Source organism: Salvia miltiorrhiza, chromosome 3 (assembly GCF_028751815.1).
Source record: "Salvia miltiorrhiza cultivar Shanhuang (shh) chromosome 3, IMPLAD_Smil_shh, whole genome shotgun sequence".
In the NCBI taxonomy this organism is placed as follows: domain Eukaryota; kingdom Viridiplantae; phylum Streptophyta; class Magnoliopsida; order Lamiales; family Lamiaceae; genus Salvia; species Salvia miltiorrhiza.
This window is the reverse complement of record NC_080389.1, coordinates 43,812,414-43,821,802: the sequence shown is the minus strand read 5'-3', so window position 1 is coordinate 43,821,802 and position 9,389 is coordinate 43,812,414. Positions and strand designations below refer to the sequence as shown.

At 34.2% G+C, this 9,389-nt stretch overlaps 1 protein-coding gene across 2 annotated transcripts; it reads right to left on the bottom strand.

Moving 5' to 3' along the window:
- Positions 1-1,704: 1,704 nt before the first annotated feature.
- On the bottom strand, positions 1,705-4,801 carry LOC131015932 (uncharacterized). Of its 2 annotated transcripts, none has more exons than XM_057944448.1 (9): positions 4,496-4,801; positions 4,292-4,348; positions 4,064-4,139; positions 3,654-3,733; positions 3,478-3,527; positions 3,322-3,406; positions 3,083-3,181; positions 2,294-2,514; positions 1,705-2,186 (listed from the first exon to the last, which is right to left on the bottom strand). In XM_057944448.1, the coding sequence occupies exons 1-9, from the start codon at positions 4,691-4,693 to the stop codon at positions 2,168-2,170; spliced, it is 885 nt and encodes a 294-aa protein (XP_057800431.1). In that variant the 5' UTR covers positions 4,694-4,801; the 3' UTR covers positions 1,705-2,167. The 2 variants fall into 2 exon arrangements, with proteins under 2 accessions (XP_057800431.1, XP_057800430.1); XM_057944447.1 differs by having other exon boundaries at positions 1,705-2,159.
- Positions 4,802-9,389: the final 4,588 nt, after the last annotated feature.

Genomic DNA, 9,389 nt, shown 5'->3' with positions numbered 1-9,389 from the left:
GAAAGATGGGAATTGCCCTACATGCTTATATTTGTTATATGAAAACTAGGATAACTCATCAAATCCAGCTATATATCTATAAACTAGATGAAGGTTTCTTAATGTCATTGTCAAGCAATGATGAAAACTTATCTTTACATAAGTATCATCTGCAGGCTTTGATGAATCACTAAACACAAAATAAATTGTCAGGCATAACAGATATTATTACCCTACAGTAACACCATCTAATTTTCTTGATTAACCATGAATTCCCAAGTACACCATGGCTTATCTTCTCTTAGCCCACCTCTGTTCATACCGCGTACCAGACGAACCAATATGAATAAATAATTCATGATTGGTACATTATTTATTTTCTCTTATACGTCACGAATCTTCATTTCAAATTATATTTCATTTTTTATTTCAATATTACCAATAGAGGCGTGATCATGTGTGCTCTGCTGCATTGGTGCCTGCAGGTCGAATCGGGTCGGATACAATTTGCAACTCTACTTGAATTTGACCTATTTAAATTTTTTATGTACGAACTATTACTTTTATTCTTTAATAATGTCGTTTTTTGTCACTTTTTATCATAAAAATTGTCACTTTTATTTGAAACATTGTTACTTTTATTCACAAGAACTATCACTTTTACAATTGTTATTTTAAGTATAATGAGTGTCATTTGACTCATTTTTATTTGGGATAAATAAAAGAACTATCACTTTTATTTATAACAACAATCATTTTTATACAATGGTTTATGATGGATAATGGTTTTGGTCAGAGTTTGATTCAAGTTTGAGTCGGGATGACTTACACGGTCAGGGATTGGAATCGTATCTATCCAACATATTGTAAGGGCGATTACATTGGAGTGTTTGTCTTACCGATATATGTTACTCTCTCCGCCCACGAAAAAGAGTTCCGTTTGAGGGTGGACATGAGTTTTAATAAAATTGTTCAAGTAGGTGTAACTGGAATAAAGATATATTTGTGGGGGTAATTGCCTGTAAAATAAAAAAAAAATTCACAAATTTTGAAATTGCACATATTCTTTAAAAATTTCCCCATGATTCATAACCTTTTGTTTTTTTCTATATTATGCCAGGTCATCGGTTTTCACCGACGTAGCAACTGAAAATGACACTATAGCAATTGAAAAATGACACTATGGCCGCCGGAAATGACACTTGAACAAAAAAAATGTTACTTGAACTAAAAAATATATTTTTAAAAATAATAAAAAATAAAATAAATCCCCCCCCCCCTCTATCGTGTTTCCCCTCCACCCAAACCCTAATTTATCCTCCCTCCACCAGCCTACTTGCTCGACTTCGGCCAAAGTTTTATATGCCAATAACCCTTCTAATGATTAGGGTTTCGAGGAGGGGAAATTCATCCAAAGTCAATATTTATATGCCAATAACCCTTCTAATGATAATATTCTGCATGAATTTCTATATATATATTTGATAGATTAACAATATTAATTAAAAAAATTTATAAATCGTGTCACAGTGAACTCAAATCCAAGACCTTTCACCTTAGGTATTAATCACTTTACGCTTGGCCAACACACGCACACAATTTCTATATATTTGATTGGACATTGGAGGGTGATTTGCACCAAGGGTAGCGGGGGAGGAGGTGACGGTGGTGAGGAATGACAAAATCCTCAATTTGGGAAATTCTTAAAAATAAAATGAGCAGCGATAATCAATAAAAAAATTCAATTCTATTTCCCTTTCCTGATTATTCTCAACCAAATGCTTCCTAAACCTACTACAGACATGGGTAGTACTCGATGTATTCATGATGAAGAAATATCTCACAAAGATGCATGGATTCTCAAACACCTGAGGTTTAAGCTACTAGAAAACTTTTGGAAGAAAGATTGGCTGAATTTTGATCACAGAAGAAGAGGTCATCCCTAGTCGAGAAGCCCATCGTTCAAACTCAATCGACAGTCGAGTACAGAACCATGGTGCCCTTCCACAAGCAACAAGGAGAGACAACTGCACCAGATGATGTTCCCATTTCTTGAAAAAATGATACCAAGCAGAAATGAGCTCCAATCTCGTGCTCTAGGTCTGGTTTGCCCAAAGATTTCTCAGCTGAGAACAGCTTACTTCTCGGGCCACCTCCGGGTCCAAGAATAAGGGGGGCGCCTAGTCAATCAGCAGGTAGAAGGCTTACTGTAAATACAAAGGGACCAGCATATTCAGATACTAATATTTCTCTACAGTGGCAGTTGTTTTGTATTTTGTAATACAGCTGCCTCATAACTGATCTTAATTCTTACCATTGTTTCTGATACATTCTTCTATAAATACTAGCACCTTCGAGTTCTGCATGGATCTCTCTCTCCGTCCTTATTCCCATTGGATTACTCAACAACCATCCCTCATTGTCGCAAAGCATATTAGGATCAACATGGTTAATATGCACAAGTTTATCCGATTCAGCATCAAAATATTTCCTCATGTCAACTGCTACTTCCTGGACGTCTGATTGAATGAATATCTGCTCAATAACAAAAAAGGAAGACAACACTTAATAGTTAGCCTACACCCAGGGGAACTCCCCAGGTTCTAAATGCCTTGACCGTAAATTACAAAATCAAAAAGTACCGTACCGAGTCTTGCCTAACTATTCACTCTTTCTTCATTTTCCTTTTTTTTCACATGAAAATGGTTGTTTTTTAGAATGCATCTTAATTCTTTTTGTTGCACAGAAAAATAATAGCCAATTAAAATTGAAACTGTAGATAAATGTTGGGTTCCATCTAGGACAGTTAAATGCAAGTATTATTGAAGACATTTCAAAAATGGGTTGTGGAAAGCCTGTCCAATTGGAAACGGATTATATACATGCAAAAATATGGACGCACTATCAAGTATTGTTGGTACTCTCTGTGGTGACCCTCCCGCATGGCCCCAAGATTGCGAATTGTACACTCACGGTTATCTTACGATTGGGGTTGTATTGAGGAAAAGAAAAGAATAGGAACTGGTATCAAGGTATGGCCTATATTGAAGAATAGATAATCAGATCAGATCAGGTCAGAAAATAACACTGAGTAATCCCATACCTGTCCTCCAGGAACTAAGCCTTCTACGATGGAATCGACTAGAGGTTTCTGCACAACCCTTCTTTTATGATGCTTTTTCTTAAAATGAGGATCTGGACACTGCATACATGAGTAAATAACTTTCTATCATAAGAAAATATAGCTAGCTATAATCATAAAATGGGCTAATATCTTCCATGTAGTCCTTATTCTGCTAAAACATACTATTCACACAATTTCTTGATATGAAAAGCACTCACCAGTATAGATACTAAAACCAAGGGACCTGGATATGTAGATACAAATTGTTTGAAGGAGACCGTTGCATTGGCATATATAAAGTGGCTGCAATTACAAACATATCAACCACTATTCAACGGACTTCCCAAAGCAAGATAAACTAAAGTTATCCTTACATATTATTCAAGCCTAGTTCATGTACCCAAGATTCAGCACGTATGGCCAACTGCAGAAAAGAAATGGTAAAAAAAAGGTCAGGTAAGGAATAGACTTCCAAAGTTGTTCGAGGCTTGAGAAAGACATAAAAAAAGAAGTGCAGTTACATCTATGTTCAAAGGAATGTATAGCTTACTTTTGGACGTATTTCCAATCCTAGATAATTTCTCAATCCACAGTTTCTTTTGGCAAGCATTAGGAGAAATCTCCCACTACCTGAAATTAGCAACGTTCTCGGTGAAAAGAATAACTGCTGAGATTAGGTTCCTAGTGACAAGATAATACTAATTAAGAGTTGAGAAATGTAAATTTCACATAATTTCATCTGTACATCCTATATCATAATATCCAATTTTCTTGAAACAGAAACACAAAAAAGTTAAACAAGAAAATCTCAATAAAGTGTAAATAAATAGAGGAATAGTTAAAATTACTTAGTTGTTAACACTACCAATGAACTGCAGCATCAAATTGCAAGTCTTCCATCACTAGGCACAAGACAAACAAAATAAAAATTTAGATGTCATGAAATAAATAAGCTCTTACCGCTACCAATATCCACCATCAATGGCAGCTTAGCATCCTTATAAACACCATTCCAATCTGGCAGTTCCCTCGGAACCTATACAGAAGAATATAAAGGCCATTTCTTTGGAACCGAGCAACACAATTATGGAGCTAAATCTTTTACTCTCTCTCTCACACACACACACATACTCACAGAGTGTATAATTTCAAAAGGGCGTGGGCGAAAAATGCACCAACAGAATTTACCATTTTTGAAGAACTGAGAGGATTAACATGCTGCCGGATTCTAACATGGCCAACCTCCTGAAACACCCAATAAAAAATTAGTAAGCAAGAAGAAGAAACTAAATAGTCATGGAAATATTAAGATTTTTAACATTTCAATAAAAAATTAGCTTTCCAATCGACTATTTTTCATATAGGTAGAACCCTAAAGTTCAGTTGAGTAACCTGGCAATTGCTGGAGAGATTGAGGTCAGCGTATTCCCGTGCGACGAGTTCGTTGCTATGTTCTAGTTTTTCCGGTGAGGATATAGCAGGATACACCGCCGTTGAAACTCCACGGTGGCATAAAGTAGGAAATGATGAATTCGGCGGAGGTGATATGGCGGTGATGGGGCGGATAAATCTGGGTACGGCGCACCACATCGGAGCTCGGAGTTGTCTATGAACACTAACAATGTCTCCGGAGCTGCAACACAAGCACCCAAAGTTTTAAGTAGAACTAGTATGCCTCATGTGTGATGTTCCGATCACAATAGCTTTAATTACTAATTGATAATAAAAAAATTTAATATTAATTTAAATATTAATGTAAAATAGTATTATTATTAATTTAGTGAGTATGATATTAGATTGGGTTAATTACACCAAAACCCATGAACTTTGGACCGATTTCAAGCTTTTCCATGAACTTCATTTTTTACCTTCAATTCTCTGAATTTAAACACTTGTTCAATTTTTCCACACTTTTTAAAAATCCTCAAAATACAAGCTGGCATAACACTTTTTTAGTTGTCGGAATATGACGTGAAATTCCCGAATGATGAATAAAACGACGTCGTTTAATTTTAAGTAGAACTAGTATGCCTCGTGTGCGATGCACCAGTCACAATAGCTTTATTTATTAATTAGATTAATTGATAATAAAAAAATTAATATTAGTTTAAATATTAATGTAAAATAGTATTATTATTAATTTAGTGAGTATGATATTAAATTTAATAAGTATTGTATAATAATAATAATAATTAAATACTATGTTAGAGACTTATTTGTTTTTTGCTTTTAATGTAAGTGGTGTATTTGTTAATTAACCCTTAATAATAATCAATAAATTTTTCTTTTAATACTTTTATAATTTTATTTTTTTAATGATATTCTATTATACTAAAATAATATTGTAATTTTATTATATATATATATATATATATATATATATATATATACTCCCTCCATCACAAAAAATAGTCGTTTTTTGACATTTTGGGATGTCCACAAACATTAGTCTCTTTTTACTTTTAAAAACGTTCTATCACATGGTGGGCATATTTCTCCATTCACAATACAATTAATTGTTATTATTAACACTATATTTTAAGTGGGATAATTTCTCCACTTACAATAAACTAAATCATTTTTATTAAAATCTGTGTCGTCCCCTTTTAGGACTATTTTTGATGGGCGGAGAGAGTATTATTTTAAAATTACTGTAAATTGAATTCTCTGAAATGAAATTCTCACATACCACATATCCTAGTTATGCACAATTTATCTCTTGGATCCGGATGATCATGCAAGAATGGTTCGAAAAGCTTTATTTGGTACACGACATGGAATAAAGTGTGATAAGTTTGACTGAAATGTTATATTAATATCATGTTTGGTAGAATGCATTAAACTATCTGTAAAATATAATATGACGTATGAAGATTATATTACCCCCTCTGTAGGTGGTATTACAGTATCCCTCAAATCAGTATAATATTTCGGACTTTTGATTTATAAAGGACCGTGTGTTTCGTAATTCGTATTTCTCTTCTCGTCCACAAAAAATAGTCCTAGAAGGGGATGACACATGTTTTAATGAAAATGATTTTCTTTATTGTGTGTGGAAAAAATGTTCCACTTAAAAGTAGTGTTAATAATGATAATTAATTGTATTGTGAGTGAAAAATATGACCCATCATTTAATAGATAATTTTTAAAAATAGAAAGAAATTAATTTTTTTGGACATTTTAATATGACAAAAAATGCATATTTTTTGTGGACAGAGGGTGGAGTACAATTCATATGAAAACCTTTTCAACTCCCAATTATACTTAAATACCTAAGACCATAAATAACAGTAATCATTCCAACTATCCAACTTTCTCAATATTTAATTAATTTCTTTCTCTTCCACATCATCAATTTTCATCCAACCCAACCACATCTGTTTTGAATGACTTATCCATGACCATCCAACCACAATATTATATATAATTATTTTTTATTATACTAATTTTTAACCATTAAAAAATAACAAAAAATTGTAAAAAATTTAAAATTAAAAATCGAGCAATAACTATGAAATTAAAAAGCAATACAAAAATTACATAAACTAAATTAAAAATATAAATTACAATAATATTGCAAATGTCTAGTCTATTTATAGAGAAAGAAAAGTTATATATATATATATATATATATATATATATATATATATATATATATATATATATATAGGGGAAGACTAAAATAAGAACGCTTCTTAAAATATAAATTAGGAACCATTTTCAGCCCTTAGATCATCAAGATTTACGGTTGATTCATCACCTTGTTGGATAAATTCATGGTCCTGAGTTCGAATCCCAAAGGTAGCAAAAAATCATTTTTCGCAATTCATGCCTTTATACAGTTTATTCATGCGTGTTATACATAAAATTCATGCATTTTTGCTGGTTCGTAATTCTTAAAATAAGGGTGGTTTATTGAATAACCCCCTATATATATATATATATATATATATATATATAGGGTGCGGTTCTAGTGAGAACCACAATTTTCGTGAGAACATGAGAACCATTAAAATTACTGCATCTGCTATACAAATTAATGCATCCGTTATTAAATTTACTGCATTTGAAAAAAATAAAATTTTTGCTCCCTTCAGTATTCAAACCCAAGTTCTACATTCATCCAACAAGATGATGCATCCCCCGTAAATCTTGATGATCGAATGACTCAAAATGATTCTCCGTTGTTATTTTATTTAGTAGTTCTTATTTGAACATCTCCCTATATATATATATATATGTATATAAATATCATAATATTTAAATTAAATTTATCACCAATAAAATGGTGACATGTGGCTTCATTCATACAGAAAAGTAGAGAGACCACGAGGTCTCATCTCCATCGGTTGCAAACCAAGGTCAGTATGTTCCAAAAATTAAGCAATTTTTTTTTTCTTTTTTTTCAATTGTTAATTGTCTATTTGGCGGTCGACCCTGAGGAGTTGTGGGCGCCGTTAATTGTAGTCTAAGAGCATCTCCAGTGCAGAGGCAAGGAGTGACGCTAATTGGTGGTCCCCATCTTAGCGTCACCCCTCTCGAGTGCATTGACTCTATAACTGGTGCTATAATCTCCATTTCCATTTAATCCAATTTTTACTCTTTTATTTTAAAATTCAACATTTCATTAAAATTAAAAAATCAACATTGCATTAATTAAAATAAAATAAAAATTACATTAATTTAAATAATTAAAATTAAAAATTCAACACTAATAAAAAACAATTATATAAATATAACTTACATCAATCCTCTACGCCTCATCACTTCTTAGAGCATGCTATTGTGCAATGCTAGTTGAGCCTCCGACATACTCGAAGTATCCGCGAAGAGGATTTTGTAATAGAGCTCCTCCCTTCCTACCTCGGCTTATTTATCGCACCTCGGCTTCTTTGAGCTTTGCTTCGGCGGCTCTAGCTTGTGCAACGGCTTCTTTGACTTTTGCTTTGGCTTGTTTAGATTTTACCTGGGTGATTGAACCAGTTTGAGTGGCATGTTCCTGGATGTTGAAGGCAACGCGCTCAAGTGCCTCGAAGCATGCCGACTTTTTCAACGAGGATTTCACCTTCTTCTCATTTCCTTTATCGTGCTTCGCCGCTTTCTGGCCTTGGGGCCTCGTCGTGATACTTGGCTTCGATGATATTGTAGTGGTTGCTCCTTCCGACCCCTTGGACTTCTTTGACGAATGTACATCCTCGCCCTGAGATGTGAATTTTTGACATTCACGCAAGATCATCCAAGCTTTGATTTGCTTGAATCTCCCTCCATGGTTGGACTCGTAGATTTATTGAGCGACTTTCGTGATTTGCTCGTCGCTCATGCTGCTATTCCAATTGACTTTGCATTTATCGTATATCGTTTCCCAAGCTTTAACGTTTTTTTGAACGCGTTGAAAGTGTCATTTTATATGCCTGAGCTCATGAGCAATAGTTCCTGGTGGCCTTCTCGCGTTGAATTTTTCTGTGATGCCACTCCAATATTCGGTACCATCTCCCAATATAGAGTTGTGGGTAGCCTTCGCCCAAAACATGCATATGAGCTCCGACTCGGCGAAGGTGTACCCACTGCGGCCCTTTGAAGGCTTTGGCTTCACTTCGTCGACAACAGGCGGTGGATTCGCCGGGGGTGGAAGATTGTCCGCCTAAAAAACGTTGGACGCTTAAAAAAAAGGGGTGAACTCCATGATCGGGTTGGTAGTAGGCAAACTCGAATCTTAAGAATAATTCTTGAAAAAAATTCGTCGAAACCTCTCTATTGCTTGAAATAATTTACAGAGAACAAATTAAAAGAAAAAATAAGAGAATAAATTAAGAATTGAGAGAGGGTTGTGTTGCATGTGAAAAAAATTGTGGAATTCATGTAGTATATATATAGAGAAAATAAAGTTAAAAAAAAGAATAAAAAAACAACCGTTAGCTGTCAAACGGTCAATTTTTTATTTTTTTTGAAAAAACAGAAGACAGTCGAAAATTTAAAATTAATTCTTCTTTTCTTAATCCAATGCGTCACACGCACACGCTCCACATATTCGGCCTCTGTGTCCGACACCAAGCGACGAGCTCAGCACGAGCCGTGCCGACATGTCAGCTCGAGCTGGCTCCAAACATCCCGCGCTGCGGATGCTCTAACGCAATGCTAAGTCCAGCCCCAAATTCGGAGCTGATTTTGGCAGCTCTATTAGTAAATCTGGAAATGGAAAACATCTGTGAATTAAGCAAAAACAAATAAATTTCCCGATTAGGATAAAGTGAATAAGTAATAAAGGGCTCAAATCTCGAAAATAACC

Bases quoted from the DNA above. Each gene is read 5' to 3' on its own strand.
- LOC131015932 (XM_057944447.1), bottom strand. From the start codon at position 4,693: ATGTGGTGCGCCGTACCCAGATTTATCCGCCCCATCACCGCCATATCA. The intron at 4,140-4,291 runs GTAAATTCTGTT...TCTTCTGTATAG, and splicing joins CTCTCAGTTCTTCAAAAATG to GTTCCGAGGGAACTGCCAGA. The intron at 3,528-3,653 runs GTAAGCTATACA...TCTTTTCTGCAG, and splicing joins GATTGGAAATACGTCCAAAA to TTGGCCATACGTGCTGAATC.